Genomic DNA, 18,808 nt, shown 5'->3' with positions numbered 1-18,808 from the left:
AGCGCTGTTTACAAGGGAAGAGGCACATTTCAAGGTTCAATTAATGGTGATTGGCTATGTACACAATAGGATTAATGGTAGGCTTTACAAGGATTGCCAGAATTTTTTAAACATATGTATATAGACCTAGCAAGATGTTGGCTGGGTGACTAAAATTGCTAGTAGATCCAAATAGCTGCTGCAGTATCTGTCGAGGCAGGAAACCGAGGCCATTTTCTGGATGTGGGTGTCATTTACAAGGCAAACTTTTATTGAACTTATTAGTTGACCTAAAAAGGTGGTGTTGGCAGCAGACCTTGTTGAACCTGTGTAACTAGATTGATAATCAATGGCTTGCTAGGCTATTTCAGAAGCAAGATTCTGGATTAGTGGTGCTGGAAGAGCACAGCAGTTCAGGCAGCATCCAAGTAGCTTTGAAATCGACATTTCGGGCAAAAGCCCTTCATCAGGATATATTTCAGAAGCAAGCTAAGCATCAAGAGCATTGGTGTTACAGTGTTGTGTATATATGGACACATTCAGAAAAGAACAGCAGGTTTTCCCTTCTAAACATTAAATTACCAGTTTGGTGGCACAGTAGTCCAGTTTAATGACTGGTAAAGTGGAGATATTAACCAGGAGAATAGTTTTGTTTGCCAGTCTTGTTTTTGGTACAACATTCAGCATGTGTAATGGGAGTGGAGAAAGAGGACATGATTAAACTTTACTGCCATTGCCATTCCAATCCTACAGTGTGTATTAGCCTCAAGCCATATTGGAGAAGCTGACGGAGCTCTGGCTTCTGAACCAGAACCTCTGTGACAGTCCCATGCAGCCTTCAGGAACTAGAGGAACCTTAAGCATTGTCTTGTGTTCATCAGGCTGTGTAGGCTCTTTACTACAGTAGTCCAAAATTAATCCTGTTGTAAGGAAGATTGAGATCTCTCCCATTTTCTGAGGTAAAGCCTTCCATTCTGTAACAACTCTGCACAATGAAGAAACAGCTCTATAAATGCTCCTCTGCTTGTAAATTTGCAAGTTTCAGTCAGTGTTGGGTGAAGTTTCACTTGCCTGCCACCTCTCCATTGTTCTTCCTCCAGTCATTATAAAGGAGATTTTTCTTTTAGAAACTTGTGGTCCAGTAGATTGATACATATCCTTTAGAAAATGTCAGTGAGCTTGGCTCAGAACTTCTGAGCAGCACAATGGAAACAAGGAAAAACATTTCTGAAATTACCTCAAGATGTAGCTATGTATTTTATTATGAAAGAAAATTAAAAATCCCTTGTAAACACACATCCTTCCAGTCTGGATGCCTGTTCTATCTAGGCAGCTTGACGTCTGAGTACTGGGCCAATATAAATGCTGGGAAGTTATATGAATGTCTGGCTAATGTAACTGGAGCTCAGGATTTTAATATAATTATTAAACAAGTGGCCGTCACTTCTGGAATCAGCAAAAAGCCTAAATGGACAAAAACTAAGCATTGGTGAAATCTACCATTCTTCTCCTGGGATAAATCTATAGAATGCCAATAACTTTGAGGGTGACATCCATTTTAACGTTAAGATAATTGTTAACTTAATACAGTGCCCAACCAAGTTTCCTCTTTGTTTTTGTTTTTTGATGTGTAAACACAAAGCACATCTTGAAACTGACAAAATTGTCCATTGATCCCTGCAGTCTCTCAGATCCCAACCCCTCACCCATCACCCCATCTCACCAGCTCTAGGTCTGCTAGAGTGGACCAGTTGGGATCTACAAACACTGACTGAAATATTGATCTAGTGCCTCTGTCCCAAAGTGCCAGAAAGCTGTTGGTCTGTAATGGGACTTCCTAATTGAAAAAGGCAGAAATTCCCCCATGCTGTCTTAATGGCTACAAAGCAGCTGGTGTTTCCATTGATGGACTTCCCTCAAGCCCATCCTTCTACCTCCAGCATAGAAATGCCTAAACCAGTAAAAAAAAACACACACAGGCTGCACCTTGTCTGCAGCACAACAAGACAGTATTGATTTAAAATAAACCGCAGTCAAGACAACAGAAAAGCTCCCTTGTCCATCTTGGAATAACATAATGGGATCTTTCACAAACACTTGAAATGACAAAGCCTTAGCTGAACGTCTCATACAAAAAGCATGACCTTCAACAATGCGACATTGACATGGCATAAATTACTGCAACCTCATTAGCTAAACTGTTACTTACTTCCATTGTTGTTAGCCTTTAATTGGATGCTAATGTACTGATGGGTCAATGATGCTTTTTTGGCATTGTGGTAACAGAATTGACTAACACAAAGGTAGTGCTATAAGGAAAACAAACCCCTTATACAGTTCGCCATCAGAGCTATCACTAAGTCCTTATTCTAAGGTATTATAGTTTTACTGTGTTCTCCCATTATACAAGCATCTCAATGCAAGGAATTGGCAGAATTGCCTACTCAGACTAAAACAACGAAGAATTTACTTTTTCACCTGAGCTGTGAGTGTTTCTCTTGAACTTAAAAAATACTCCCAGTCCCAAAAATACCACTGAAAACTTGAAATATAATTGTCTCTCTTGCTCCATTCTAAAATCCTGAAGTAAATCAAAAAATTAAGCTGCTAAAGTAGCCCATATTTGGAAGTAACTGACCATCAGTAGAGAAACACTTGCAAGTTAATTATTAACTTCATTCACTCAGAAAAGCCACATGATACTGAACGATAATTCCAAATCCAAATTTACAATATATATTAAAAGACACATAAATCAGTTTGTATCAGATTATAGGCAGATTAATTGGTAGTTTACCAAAGTTCAAAGCTCCAAGTTCTTATTACAACAGGTTATTTGAGTAGAAGACAGTGAGGACTGCAGATGCTGGAGAATCAGAATCTGAAGGTGTGGCACTGAAAAGCACAGCAGGTCAGGCAGCATATGAGGAGCAGGAGAGTTGATGTTTTGGGCATAAGCCCTTCATCATGATTATTTGAGTAGCTTCTTATTGCAAAAAATTCCACTTAAATTAGACATGATGTCAATTCAAGCTGATTCTAGGTATGATTGACATCACTTAACGTTGCAGTCTTGATCATAGTTTCATAAGAATTTCAGTTTTCTGTTGCTTAATTCAAGCATAATAGAGCTTAGATTTCCCTAGCAAAGCCAACATTATTTTGCAGTGAGAAGTATTATTGTCTTGTGAGAAGTAGAAGTGACTTTGCTAAGTTGCTATAAGCATGAGTGTGATATGCAAACAAAATGTTATCAAAATAAATGGCAGTTCTTCGAACAAATGTATTTTATACAGCAGTGAGCATTGATTTAGTATGGAGCTCTCATTCTCCTATCTGTTAATTTGTACTAAATATATTTATTTGTAGTGATAGGAAAGTCATTAGTTAAAGGAGCAGACAGGTGTGATGATGATGCTTCTCCTTTAACAAGATTATGTTGTCCTTGGTTTTTTTCAGAGGGGTTGTAAAGTCAGAGGTTCTGCTATGTCTGGGTTTATGTATTTGAAGAAACGTTTTAGGTGTGTTTAAAATACTTGTGCAATGAAAGGGGACGGCCAGTTCTCCTAGTTCAGGGTTTGGTTTGGTTTGGTTTGGTTTGGTTTTAGCAAGTTGTTTGTTTGCAGCAGCTGGTCAAGTTTTAGCTGGGAACCCAGAGAAGCTGCTGGACCCAAAGAAACAGCTCCACACTGATCCTCTCTCTCTCTCTCTCTCTCTCTCTGACATCTCTCCTGTAAGACCCTATGTTTGATTCTATTCTTTTTTTTTGCCAAGGGAATGGTTTTGGGGATGTTGCAATTGTTTGGAACAGCATCATTCAGTTGTGATAGATGCAATTTAAGTTTTCAAATAGTTACTTTATTCTCAATTTGTTTTTTTGTGTTTGTGTATAAATAAATTCTGGTTTGTTCAAAACTGAGTGGTTGGGCCAGCTGCCTCACTCCTGGAATATCCACTTTTACACCTGCTTAAAGCAACTAGAAAAGGTAGGGTCTGGGCGACCTTCTTGAAATGTTTTAAGGGGGTCTGGCCTGGTCCATAACACAGGTGCTTTTGCAGTCGCAGATATGACTGCTGGATGGTGTGTTGCCTCCAGGTATGTAGGGCATCCTGAAGGGAGAGGGTAATGAGACAGAGGTCCTGATGTACATTGGTTCAAATGATGTAGATGGAATGATGGATGAGGTCTTGCCTCAAGAATTTAAAGTGCTAGGTAATAAACCAAAGAGCAGGACCTCAAAGTTGTAATCTCTGGATTAGTTCCAGTGCCACATCCTAGTGAGCACAGAAGCAAGAGAATAGGGCAAATGAATGTGTGGTTCAAGAGTTGGTGGCAGAGGAAGAGTTTTAGATTACTGGCATCAATTCTGGGAAAGTGCACCTGAGCTAGAATGGTGTTGTCGTCCTTGTGGGTTTGCTAATGCTGTGGGGAGGATTAACCTATTTGGCAGGGGGAAAGGGGACACAATGTTTTTGTACAATAGGGACTTTAGTAAAGGAACCCAGGAAGAGGGAGTTCAGCAATGTTGAACTTCAAAGGAGTAAGGTGAGACTGGATGAGCCTCTAATGCTAGGAGTATTGTAGGCAAGACCAATAAGTCGGGTGTGGATTGACAGGTGAAATTGTGATGCTGGTGGTAACACATAGGTGTTCTTTTTCAGGGTGGGTGGAGGAGGGGTATGCGCAGAGCTGGGAACTTGATATTCCGGGGTATAGGATCTTCAGGCAAGTGAGGGAGAGTGTAGAAGAAGCAGTGCTGCCACATAATTAAGCAGTCAGTTACTGCATGAAGGATGGACAGTATCTTGTGTATTGAGGCGAGGTTCTATGGGTAGAGCTTAGAATTAAAGATGGCTGTCACACTGAAGGAAGAATTATGGACTCCTAAACCCTTGATGTTCAATAGAAGAGCAGTTACGCAGTCAATTTACTGAAGTGCATAAAAACAATAATAGTGTAATTATATATGGAGATTTTAACGTCTCGAACATTAATTGGGATAGTTCTGGTGTAAAGGGTTTAGAGAGGCGTATTTCTTGGACTGAATACAGCAGACATTTACAGTTGACACTTGGATGCTTGAGCACAGATCCCTGAAAGCAGCAAGACAGAATAAGAGCGTAGTTAAGGCATACGGGACACACAGCTTTATCAGTAATGGCATAGATCATCAGAGTAGGAAGGTTACGTTAAATCTGTACAAAGCTTTGGTCAGGCTACAACTGGAGTACAGTGTGCAGTGTGGGTCACCACACTATAAGTTGGATGTGATTGCACGGGCTGGGGGGGTGCAGAGGAGATTTGTTAGGACATTCACCGGGATGGAGCAATTTAGCTATGAAGAGAGTCTGGTTGTTTGCTTTAGAGCAGAGAAGGCTGCAACGTAACCTGATTGAGCTGTATATGATTATATGGGGCATGGACAGGGTGAAGGGAAAGCATCCGATCCTCCCAGTTGATGGGACAGAGATGAGGGGGCATAATTTTAAGGTGAAAGGTAGGTTTAGAACGGATTTGAGGAAAACAGTTTTCATCCAGAGGATGGTGAAGAGTTTGAAATGCATTGCTTGGAAACATAGTTGAGGTAGAACATTCAAAAAACACTTTGCAATGTATTTGGATGAGCACTTAAAATGTCATAGCATTTGCTGGAAAGGGGGCCGAGTGTAGATTTAGGGTAGTTTTTGTCTGTGCAGACTCAGTGGGCTAAAGGGCCTCTTCTGTATTACATGGGACTAAATCAATTTTAAAATGACATGATGAGATAAACACTTGCTTAAGGTCCTAGTGGATAAATCCTTTTGATTTAAACCCTACTAATCTATACAAGTCTGAAAAAAATCAAATTCACCTTGAAGTACCCAGTACCCACTCTGGCTTCTTTCTGTAGTTAAAAGGGAGGATTGGAGGAAATTTCTGAGTTCTCCTTTATCACCTTCTATGATTGGCAAAACCTAGGAGGTGCATTTCTCTAAAGTAAGATCAAGTTAATTCTTATTTACTTTCCTTTTGGTTTTCAGTGGGCGATGATGAGTTATTTTTTGTCTCTTGAGGGCCCTCAGACTCCATGTATTTAACCACAATAGAGTTAACCAGATTATGTTAGTTTTTAATGTTAAATGAAGGTGGAATTTTAATTTGTACCTTTCCAACATTGATTTCAGCCATAGTCTGTCCATGAACCCTAGACATGATGATAGTGCTGGTTGTACTCTTGCCTATTTTTTGATATGACGAAAAGATGCTGGCCAGTTCAATTTTAGTTTCAGTTCTCATTTCACTGATATTCCACTTTTGCTATAAATATATTTTTCTGTGTACTAGAAGGCATGTAAATTATATTCTGAAAGTTATGGTTACACATGATTACACGTTTCAAGAGTTAAGAATTCCTGCATAATAACAGTAATTGGCATTTTAAAATTGATATTGGACAAATTGTTTCATTTAACTGTTCATTGCAGTTTTTTTTTCCAGCTTGGAAAAAATATGCAAAGAGCAGTTTACTTCAGTATGGGCTGAAAGTTGGTGCATACTTTTGTCTCAATCTCTTCTGTGAATTTTCTGTAATTTTAACACCAGAAGGAACTCCAGTGATTAGAAAATCATTAGTACAGAAATTGTTAATTCAATGATCAAATTCCAGGAAGACTAGGCAAAAGCAAATTGGTTTATTTTTAATGTGTTGATCTGATACTTAATAGTTAACTTGTTATTCCACTGTGTGGCACACTGATTTGATTAATGGCCAGTGACTGTAATGTTAGAACTTCACAGCCATTAGAAGCAGTTATTAAATATTAATAAACCAAGGATGGTTTTGGCTGAATTTTATTGCAATGTTTTAAACAATAAGCCAACTGATATCCCATGACTTATGTGGCAAAGGATTCTATGTTAACCAAAGCAAATGCTGGTTAATATATTTTTGAATTCCTTTGGGGCAGACGTTTATTTAAAGTATTTGAGAGCAGTAACTTTTGAATGGCATTTTGCCTAAGTTATCAGGCAAACCCTGAGTGTCTTTTCAAAAGATGTTAATGATAATGGTACTACACCAGCCAAGAGATTTCAGTCTGTACTCTTAGGCTAGACTTGCTTTACAATGTGTTGGTGGGTTCTTAACATTTGGCCAAGATCAGAGTGGTGCTGGAAAAGCACAGCAGGTCTGGGGTGGAGGCTCCCAGCCTCATCCCTGATGAAGGGCTTCTGTCCAAAACATCGATTTTCCTGCTCCTCGGATGCTGCCTGATCTGCTGTGCTTTTCCAGCACCAGTCTTGACTGCATCTGCAGTCCCCACTTTCACCTCTTAACACTTGGCTCTGACCCTTTCTTTGTCCTGGTGTAACAGCAGCAACTGTGTGATCTAAGAATAGTTCTTCCAGTTCCACCTCTCTTCTGTCGAAGGGACTGAAGTGTTGAGGTATGGTTCCCTACTCACCTGGCACCCTCTGGTGCATTTCACAAGTGGCTGTCCTTCATGTGCAAGTCTGCACATGCTTTGCAGCAGACTAATTGTGGAGATGTCACAACCAAGCTAAAACCTGTTCCCATTTAATGTAAAACATGTAAGTACTAGCTCACGAAATCAGAAGCAGAATTTCCTCCATTCTGAGTGGCATTGAACTCAACTACAGCATCCTCACTTCTGAGCTGAGTGAGATATTCATTGGGACTAGGACTTGGAACACAGTCTGTCTAGTTCAGTGCAACACAAGTTAATGTATTATCATCAACAAGGATGCAGAAGAATAGTATCAAATTTTAAACAGAAAACACGGCTGGCATTAATGCTTTTCATTTGTAACATCAATTTTTCATAATTCTCTACAAAACAAGACTTTAGAAAAATATCACCTTAAGTGAACATTTACCTGCTTTGTTTTCTGATTCCAATTGGTGGTCTTGACCCTTTTACAAAGAGATCAGGTCAAGAAAGCCAAATTTCACAAAGACTTGTCAAGTTCGGTTTTTTATATTAGGTCCAAGAAAAGTTATTCAAGCAGAGATTTAATATTAAGTAAAGTGAGAGAGCAAAATACCGTGATGCTGAAAACTGAGAGAAGCAGAAAATGCTGAAAAATAAACAAGAGTCATTAACCTGGAATGTGAACACTCTTTCGATCTCCAAAGATTTTGGAAGGCCTGTTCAGTATTTCCAGCATTTGTTGTTTTTCTACATGAAAGCATTTATGTTTTCCAGACTTGGCACTTTGCATTTTGTTAGGTTTTTGTTTGCAGCACTCTGATGAGGTATTTAGTGGAGCTGCACCGTTGTTTAAATGATACTAGACATTGAACCAAACAACATTATATTCTCCTTTCCTCAGGATTTTGGCAAGTGTCCCCGTTTGAGACTTTTCACTCAGGAGTATATTCTTGCTTTAAATGAACTGAATGCCGGAATGGAAGTCGTGAAGAAATTCATTCACAGGTATCCACAATTTTACATTCTTCCTCACTAACTGTTGAAATAATGACTTAAAAATTCTTAAACTGAGTTGAATAAGCTCATACAATAACATAGGACCATTTTATTTTAACTTAAACTATCAAAATAATTGACCAGGTATCACGTTTGTTTGTTTGTTTGTTTATTTGTTTATTTATTGTTTTGATGAAATTTCAGAGTGAATATTTCTAGAAAAATGTAATTATTTTAGTTACATATTTAATTTATACTGTATATAAACTGATTTGAGCTAAGTATGATCTCTCTTCTTTTTATGTTATAGTATGCATGGTCCAACTGGCCAGTGTCCCCATCCAAGAGTCCTACCAAACCTTGTAGCTGTTTGCTTAGCTGCCATATATTCTTGTTATGAAGAATTTATAAACAGGTTTGTACAAATGTCTGATATTTGTTTAAGTTTTAACTCAGAATTGGATTGATTTAATAATGAGGTACTGTCTCATTAGGCTGTTTAGGATCTCTGGCCTCCCCAGTCTTCCAAGTAGTACCTATTGAATACCTATCTAATTGAAGCAAGAACAGGTTATTGGACACAAAATGTTCGCTCTTTTTTTCTCCCGATGATACTGTCAGATCTGCTGGGTTTTTCGAGCACTTAGGTATTCACAATACAAACAATCTCATGTATTGCAAAAGTCAACGGCTTCATAAAAATTATTTGGAGTTACCAAACATGGAATGCAGTGAGATCGAGATGATCTCAAAAATCTTCCTTGCTTTTAATTACATCTTCATGATGAAATTAATCTGTGGCTTGACTTCCACAAACAAGAAACTATTTGCCAGATGTCTTTTGATGAAGTCTGTGCTGCTTTAAAGTATAGTGTATGCCCTTTAATCCTCAAAGCTGAAGGACAGAATGTGCGCTTGCATCAGAGATTGAAAATCTAAAGCGTGTGTCTGCTGGTCAGGGTGACTGACCCATAAAGAAATATAATCCTCTCTATAGTTAAATAGGAATCTGCAACCCGATCATACATTCCAAAAGCCAGAGAATCAGTGCAAGGTCCAAGCAGGCTTGTATTGAAGAGTACATAAAACGTGATGAAAGCTATGACACAAGGAAGATACCAGGACAGGTGTTTTGTAGAGCTCCACCAACAATGCAAAAGCTATGGCTGCAGATCTGTTCTGAAGTCTGAAGATTCCTAACCAAATGGTTTGAAGTCTTTGTTCTGTAAGTTTGTGAAGTGTACAGAAAGTGAAGTGGATTTTGAGCAAAGTCCAGTAGATCAGAAAGGACTGTTGCCAATAATTTTAGAGAAACTCAGAAGAGGACTAAGATTGGATTGAAAATATGATCTTGTGATGCTTTAAATTAATACATTTGCACACATTTCTGCCTCTGGTACTTGTTCAGTAATTTGTGCTGAAGATATAAACAAGTAGATAATGATATATTTAATAGCCCAAACACTTCTTTGTGTTCTTCTGTAGTCGTGACAACTCGCCCAGCCTGAAGGAAATACGCAATGGTTGTCAGCAACAGTGTGATCGAAAGCCGAATCTACCCCTCCGGCTGCTGCATAGCAACCCTGACCTTGTGTCACAGGAGGTCACTACTGACGCCAGGATGAAATCTATCATTGTGAACTCAACCGAGATCCATGTGGAATTGGAACGGAGCAACATGGTTAATCAAAAACTGAAAGGAAGCACCAGCAGTAGTAGCAACAGCAGCAGCAGCAGCAGTAGTAGCAGCAGCAACAGTGACAGTGAACCCAGCCTGATTGACTGCTTGCTGGTCAGCCCCACTTGCAGCACCATGGTCATTGAACTGAGCTCGCAGGCTGAACGGGTCCTCAGCTGCTACGTGGAAATTCTCAAAATGCTGTAAGTAGATCCACTCTAAAAGCATGTCTGGATTATGCTAAGCTGCCTGTTCTGAATCACACTAAGTCAAGGATTGGCATTAGCTGAGAGGATTTGAGGAGCATGATAAGGGAGATGCTCCTGCTGCAAAGAGAGTGAAAAGTAGCTTAAAAACACAATCACTGCTCAGGTTGTGCTGCCCTGGGATTTCCTGATGCTTTATCAAGTTACATTTGGGAATTCACCCTGCACTGTCAATATGCTGACATGAAATTGCTTCCCTCAGGTCATTCCTTTCCCAGATATTCTCATTAAGTGATCCATCAGATGAGCACTTGATGACCTTTGAAGCGATGGTTTTCCCTACACGTAGCATCCTTTGGGCAGACCATAAATGTGGAAATCTTGTTTAGCCAGTTCCTTCTGAGGGAAGTTTCCACATTCTGGAAGCCTCTGGTGGATACTGTCACCAAAGTTTCCTGATCTTTCTTACCAGGAGTAAGCAGGACTGTGAGGTCCTACAACGACCTTTACTGCCAATTGATCTGACACCCAAGACAGATCAATGACCAGGAGCACAAAGCATTCAGCTGTTTCCTGTCATGGATGCCATGTCGGTCAGACACGAGAGAATCCCAGAGAGGGAAGTCTGCTTTATTTTTAAGGATCAACGTTGTCTTTGCATGTACATATTTCTATAATGCTTTCTATTTAACATGTTTGTAAGAAACAACAAATATGGTTCTTCCAACATCATCTTTTTGTTCTGAAGAATTTCAACAACAGAAAGGTCATGATGCATAAAAATTGTCAGCGTAATGAAATGTGTATGAGAAGATGTTTAATTGTATGCTGCTTGTTTCAATGGAATACTTGTTTTCCTTGTTGTAATCTCTTATCACTCAAGATGCTGACAGCAATAGTTCTCCAAGCATCTCAGTTTGACAGAAAACTGAACATGTTACTTTGGTTTTGCTGAACAAGTTTTACCTGTTGATGCATAATTTATTAGTGGAAAGTCTGCAAAGATTAGACACGTACTCAGTTGGCACATATTTTTGCGACTGAGGCATTAACAATCAAATATGTGCTTATGGTATACCAGTGTTTTAGTGAAGAGTGTAAAGTGATGGCTGTGTACCAGTGAGGTAAAAATCACAAAATTGCCCTTCACCATCTCTGGAATAATTGATTCAGTTGCAAATGTTTAAACTCTGGCATAATTCTACAAATTGCTACAACTTAAATACTGTGATTTTGGGAATTGTTTAATGTTTATCCCCTCAGTTTACCCAAGGTTTCTGTGTAATATTTTCTAATAATTAGTATCTTTTAATACGGGTATGAAATTGGGCACAGTAGCAGCAGAGTTCCAAAATGGCATCCTCTTTTGCCACTGCCACTTCCTGATGTTCCTCTTCCCTCTTTTAGTAGTCTCCATGGCTTCTGCTCACCCAATCCTGCTTGATTTTCAGAGGAATGCCATCCATGACTGGCAGAAGGTGTGACGTCAGCATTTGCCAATCACTTATGAAACTTGAAGTAAGTGTAGGAAGCATCAAAAACATACAGAATTGCAGCAACAGCCAGAAGTAATCAGCCAGCAACTAATCTGTAAGTTGTTGATGATCACTTTAAACAGTGCTGGTGTGGCTTCCTCCATGCTATCTAACGTATGTTTAGCTATACAAGATTTAAAAAATAAAGGTGTAGCCTGAAATGTGAGACACCAAAATAGAGCTGCTGGTTTCAAATCAGTGTTGCATGCTGATCGATGCCATGACCTGCGTGCTTCACGTTATTCAGAAGAAGTTAAGTGAACGTGAGCTCCTTTACCCTGCTGTCTTCAGACACGTACTTGCAATACCATGGTTGCCATTTTGGAATCCTTGAGGTCCTAGTGCTGTAGTCTTCCTGCCTGGGTGACTGCAGCATGGATGGTGGAAGGAAGTCTTTAGCCTTGGGCGATGTGCTTGAGCAGCTCTGATGCCAGGAAGGTCTAGTTGCAGTTGCTCTATCTCAGCATGGGCATCGATGGGCACCAAACAGGGCACTGGTCGAGTGGGGTATTGGTGCAGTCTGACTTCTTAAGAGAGGATAGCCAGTTCCACACTGCTGATGCCACCTCAACATCTGTAGGGATGGCTTGGAGGACAGATTGCTGGACAGCTGTGAACACTGGTATCCACAGCCATGATGGCAGCAGCACTCGGGTTCTAGTGGAAACTGTTTGTGATTCAGTGGAAGCTGGGACTTGGGAATCAGGTGCTGCATCGTGATTGGATCCACGAACGCAAAGACAGATATGGCCACCATGTTAGCTCCAAGGTCTGAGCAAAGCCCTGTGCCCAGTTTCCATTAGATCATTCCACAGTCTTTGCCAAGTACATCAGGAAGGCTTCCTTGAGCACAAAATATTTTATTGTGCATGTTCATAAGCCTTCCAGCTTAGCTTGCAACATTTGAAGATCAATTTAAAAGCTATGCAACAGAACTCCTTTTGCAACCTTGCTTTCAAGTGAACCTGCACTACTCTTGTCCACTGTCCTGGTTGCCACACAGTTGAATTTCAATTCTGACTGCATGCAGATCTATTCACCCATGATGTTCGGAGCTACCTGTACCAGTGACTGCGATTGCAACATCAAGTGACTGTGCTGTGTCTTCATCATCACTCTCATCTTTGATGTGCACCCACTATTTGGTCAGGTTGCACCTCTTGGATACCCAAAAGAAAAAGGCACAGGATCAGTTTATGTTGAGGGAAGCATGGATAAAAGGAGGTTGGGCACACTAATACTATTTGCAGCTTCTCAGTGAGAAGAGATTATCGAATGATAGGAAGTGGCACCTGAGAAGAATACCAACACCTGTTGGTTTCAGCTTCACTCCTGGCTGCATCTTATCATTGGCTGTTTCAATAATGGATGCTTGGATACTGCCTGACCTGTGCTTTTCCAGCAACACACTCTTGGCTCTTTCAATAATGGCCAGTGTCACCTGACATTTGGTCATGCTGGTGTGCCTGTCCCTCTCCAATTAGTTCCTGCTGTCCCTTTTTAAGCAGGGAGAGAGAGAGAAAAAGAGAGAGAGATATGTGTCCCTGAATGATGTGCAATTTGTTTGGATGATGTGGTTATCATTGTTGAATAGCTAGGAGTGTGTATAAGCTGTGATGTGTTTGATGTTTTAGCATGGCTAAGTGTGATGGAGAGGTCAAGCTAATCACATATGAGTCATAATTGATTGCGTTTGCTGATCAGTGAGTGATGAGCATGTGATGCATTGAATATGATGCTAGTGCTGCATTTGGTGGGATATATCACTTGAAAATGCATTCTGTAATCTTGGCCACTTGTGTGAGGTCATTAACTCTCCGCTGCTTTGCACCCAAATCCAAACTGCTGTTGTCAAACTGTGGCTATCTGTTCTTGCTGCCACCTCAGTGTATGATTAGAGGATGGATATAGGATTTGCTACTCCCTTCTACGTACTCTGCTAAGATTCCAAGTGCATCATCTGCACATGTCTGTCTCCTGTTGACTGACCATTGGTGATTGGTTCTAAAACGTTCAACTTCCACTGCACAGCTTCCTTTTATGAAATGCAGACACGACCCATGTTTGCGAGCAAATGATGTTTTTGACACACGTCTTCCCCCCCCCCAACCCCACAAACACCTACAACCTTCACCTTTTGTATTTTCTTAAAAATATCATAACTGATAAATAAACTGTTGGTGTTATTTTGAATTGACGGTCATTATGTTTGATCACATTCTGAAATATGTGAGCTCTGCATTTATTTCTAAGTACCTTTTGAGATTCTTATTCGCCAGTGACAGTCTACCGGAAGAACACGTGTTGTCTGTTGGTATTTGGGGGGAGCCTTGTTGTAAGCAAATATCAATACTTCCACCTTCAATGTCCTAGTTATTATTAAAACCCATTTTGCTGTTTCTAATTTTTACTGGTTCTCTCTCACACTGCACTCATCTCTACCTCTTAAATCTAAGAGGCAGAAACATGAAGCAACTTGGCAGATCTTTGGTTTTAGCTGTTCACTGCCAGATCTGCCAAACCTCGCTAAAACGTTGTTGAGTCTATTCTCATCTGCCAAAGCTGTCTTTAATTATGGATCATTCAGCAATGTAAAGATAACCTCTGTAGTGACATCACAGGTGAACCTTAAATTCATTGGTTGGAAATACTAAAATTTGACTGTAGTATAGGTTACTTGCACATTGAAAGTAAATAGCAGACATATTTATATACAACAAAGTAAAAGACCAGCACGGAACTTCTAAAAATCAAATGAACTGTGTAAGTGAAACTGAGATGGTGAGCCAGCTGATGTGTTTTACCCACACGTTGTGGGGCTATTGGAACTTATTATGGTTGGTTGATGAACTCTGGCTCAGAGTTGATGAGCTGAGTCTGAGCTTTGAACACTGTGACATATCAGGGAGCTGGAGAGTTACCTGGATGCTGTGTTTCAGCAGGCAGGTCATGTGCCTTAGGTTAATAACCTCTAATTCAGTCAGGGGACAGGAACAGGAGGATGTTAACAATGAGTCAAGTAAAGGGATCCGGGAGGTAGTGCTGAAGGAGCCTCATCTTGAGCTTATCATTCCTGTGTAGATGAGAGTGGGGGCTGTAGGGTGGCAAAGCAAACTGACCATACCACCATGGTACAGGAAGCCGTTCAAGAAGTGGGAGAAAAGAGAAATGCAGTTGTAAATGTGGATCGTATAATCAGGGGAATAGACACTGTTCTCTGTGGTCAAGATTGAGAGTCCTGATATCTCATCTGGGATGCAAAGGATCTTGGAGTGGGAGGGGCAAGATCCAGTTATCCTGGTTCACGTGGGTACCAATGATACAGGTAGAAAGAGGTTCTGCTGAGGGAGTATGAACAGCTGGCAGTTAAATTAAAAAGCAGTACCAAAAAGATAACGATCTGTGGATTACTACTTGTCCAACAAGGAAATTGGCACAAGATCAACAAGATTAGATATTAAAATGTGTGGTTCAAAGATTGGTGTGGGAGAAATGGTTTGTATCACATTTCACAGGAGGAGAAACCAGCAACTTACCAAAACCTCAAGAAAATTGGAGCCAGAGGTGAGTGTAGTGGCCATGACTTAGGAGAAGGTGCTGGGGAAGCTGAAAGGTGGATAAATCACCTGGACCAAAAGAACTACAACCCAAACTTCTGAAGGAGACAGACAAGGAGATTGCAGAGACATTAGTTTTTTTTTCAAGGATCACTGGAATCAGGGAGGGTCCAAGCGGACTGGAAATGGTTAATGTAACACCCCTGCTTAAGATGGGAAGGAGCAGAAGATGGGAAACTATGGGCTGGATGGTCTGACTGTATAGTTGGTAAGATTTTGGGACCATTATAAAGGAAGAGATTGCAGACTACTTGGAAGTACATGGTAAAAAATAGGGCTGAGTCATAAAGGGGATGTCATTGCTGGACAAATTTGTTAGAATTCTTTGAGAAGGTAATGAGCATGTTAGACAAAGGAGTGCTAGTGGCACAAAGATAGGTGGAGGGATAGGTGTATTGGGCGGTTGCAGAAGAACTTGAGGCTAGGAGAGTGGCAAAGAACTGGCAGATGGAATACAATGGGGGGAAGTGTAAGGTTATGTATTTTGGTTAGAAGAAGAGGCATTGATCTTTTTTTTCAAAATAGGAAAGGCTTTGGAAATCTGAAGCACAAAGGGATTAAGAGTGCTAGTTCAGAATTCTCTTCAGGTTAACATGTAGATTCAGTTGGTGGTTGGGAAGGCAAATGCAATGTTATAGAATACAAGAGCAGACATGTACTGCTGAGGTTGTATTAGGTCTAGCCCTGTGCTGTACTCCAGGCAGGTGTGCACTAATGGCCATTCTTCCTCTTCATCCCTTGAAGATCTCTTTCTGGTTCTCTCTAGGCTATTCACTAACTCTACATTAAGCTTAATGAGCCATTAATTGGAAGCATGTAGTTTACTGCGCCCCACCCCCCGCCCCCCCCTGCCAAAACCTGCCCTCATTTTAAAAATTATGTGTGCACTATAAACACTGGATATAGTACTCCAGGTGTGGTCAAATCAGGGCTTTGCTTAGCTGTAGCGTGACTTCCAGCATCTTGTATTTCACTCCTATTAGTACAAAGGCCAACATTTCATTACATGTTGAATACATATTTTCGACCAGGTCATGACAGTTTGAATACATATTTTCGACCAGGTCATGACAGTTTAATGATCTCCGTTAATGAACTCCTAAGTCTATTGGAATTCTGCTGTTTTGAGGTTTTCAACACTTAAAGCATATTATGTTCGATCCTTTCCAGGTCTAATGTTGATAATTTTGCTTTTTTTCTTTATTTCATTTGGCATATCTTTGCCGTTTTGTTAAATCAATATCTGTTTGTAATTTATTGCTTTCATCTCTGTTGCTTAACTTTGTGCCAATTTTTTTGTGTCATTGGCATACTTGGAAATGAAGCTCTTCCTCTTATAATCAGAGTCATTAAATATTTGAGGCGACGACACAGATCCTTGAATGACATGAGTAGTCAAAGCTTGCCAATTATAGTACCTGTCCATTTCTCTTTCTTATGTTGCTCAACCATTTACTAAGCAGGTCAATCACTTGCCTTCAGTTCCATGAGCTGCAATTTGAGCTAACAATCTCTTATGAAGACTTCATTGAATGAACAGACTCCAGCAGAGCAAGTTGCAACTCAATATGGTGGTGAATTGAATAACTAGGTTGGTTTAAACTGATAAGGAATAGGATGGGCTTATTTAAGGATTTAATGTAGTAGCAGAATCCTACTAGAAGAATCCATCACAAAGGACAGGTTTAATGACAGTCCTACCATCCAGTCTAAAACATCAATGGCTCACTTAAAATAGAAAGTGGTATCCTATCAATTTCCTAATTACTTGTATGACTGGAAAGTGTAATATTTTAACAATGTTTTGTCAAATTGATATCAATGAAGCAACATTTCAGAATTTTATATAAAGCAAGGTGATAATCTTGTGATTTCCTGCTGAGATTTTGATGTTGCATCACTTTTTTTCCATTGTAATCAGTTGCACAACTCAGTTGCACAGAGCCAGAACTCTGTCCACGTCATTTCAAATAGAGTATCAGAAATCAACATAGTAAGCTGCTCCATCTTTAAAAATAGTACCATAGAAAATAAATACAAAGTTGCAAGTATGTCATAACTTTTATGTTTCTAAACTTATGGGCTTAATAATAACTAATGGGGACTTGGCAAACCAGCACTGCCAGAGGCAATGATTGCATAACTGTTCTACAGTGTCTTGTAAACTCATTATCCTTCACTTTGCAATTCTTCATACACAGTACTGAAAAGCTTTTCCAGAAAAGACAATGGATCAGTTAGTGAAGCTGTCTGGAAGAATTTAAATAAGACATCTTGTTTTGAAGTTAGGGTCATACTGAAAAAACATTTCTTAAACAGCTGAATTACACATTTGACGCACAGGATCAGTACAGCTTAAGCTAGACAATTCTGAAAGGACTTTTGATCATTACTTGAATTTCACGCTGCAGGGAAGTCCATACGTAGACCAAACATGAAATTAGATAAAACCTGTTCTGGTCAGACTTATTGTTGATTAGTGTGAACTAAGTGGCATATTTGACAAATTTGCTGATGTTTTGAAAGTGTAAAATGACTGTAATTTACATGCAAGAGAGTGAGGTCACTTTTTTTTATTATGGTCTGTTACATAAGTGGAAAGCATCCAGAATTTTCTTCCACTGATAATTTATCATTAGGTGGCATAATTCAGTAAGGGCGCTGACCCCTTGAATCTTATTGTGTCTTTTAAATCCATTCTAGAACACTGTGTGCAGTTGTGAGTTATGTCTAGGTTATTCACATCAATGTGTCAACGATTTTATTTTTCGCTTTAGCGTGTGAAATATTTACTCAAGAAATAAATTGTTTCACACAGAAAAATTGTAGAACCTCCCTAACCATCAGAAATGCTTATGGGAATAATGGATATAGAGATAGGGTAGGAAGGTGGAAATTAATTGGAAGATCACTCTCGATTTTATTAAATGACTGAGCCAGCTCTGAGCATGTGACCAGCTATTTCTTATGTTCTTCTACAGTTTTTGGAACCTTATTGGTTGAGCACACATAAAATTGAATAGTTGCATTGTATAATTACTTTTTTGGGAGAAATGTTTGAGTTGTTAGGTAGAGTGAAGTAAGTATTGGACTTTTGGATATTTGTTTTGATTTTTAGGAAATGTGCTTGTTAATTCTAAACATACGTGTAACTGGTGCAGGAATTGATATTTGTCTGTCTCTCCTGCAGGTCAGATTACGATGACTGGAGACCTGCACTTGCGAGTCTCCTTCAACCTATTCCCTTTCCCAAAGAGTAAGTATGTTAAGATGGAGAAAACAAATATTGCTTCTAAAATGTATTCCTTTTCATGTGAAAATCATAGCTTTGTCTCCTGGTTGCCCACATAAAGGATGTAATGTGGT

At 39.7% G+C, this 18,808-nt stretch overlaps 1 protein-coding gene across 2 annotated transcripts in view; it reads left to right on the top strand.

Moving 5' to 3' along the window:
* Nucleotides 1–18,808, top strand: part of cmip (c-Maf inducing protein) — a 222,347-nt gene that overhangs the window by 168,471 nt on the left and 35,068 nt on the right. For both annotated transcript variants that reach the window (XM_072595955.1, XM_072595956.1), the window contains exons 8-11: nt 8,312–8,415; nt 8,717–8,821; nt 9,892–10,287; nt 18,633–18,698. In XM_072595955.1, coding sequence (XP_072452056.1) covers nt 8,312–8,415; nt 8,717–8,821; nt 9,892–10,287; nt 18,633–18,698 — 671 coding nt within the window. The remainder of the gene's footprint in view (nt 1–8,311; nt 8,416–8,716; nt 8,822–9,891; nt 10,288–18,632; nt 18,699–18,808) is intronic.

This window comes from Chiloscyllium punctatum, chromosome 26 (assembly GCF_047496795.1).
Source record: "Chiloscyllium punctatum isolate Juve2018m chromosome 26, sChiPun1.3, whole genome shotgun sequence".
In the NCBI taxonomy this organism is placed as follows: Eukaryota; Metazoa; Chordata; class Chondrichthyes; order Orectolobiformes; family Hemiscylliidae; genus Chiloscyllium; species Chiloscyllium punctatum.
Note: the sequence above shows the minus strand (reverse complement) of the source record. Positions and strands in the feature narration are given on the sequence as shown.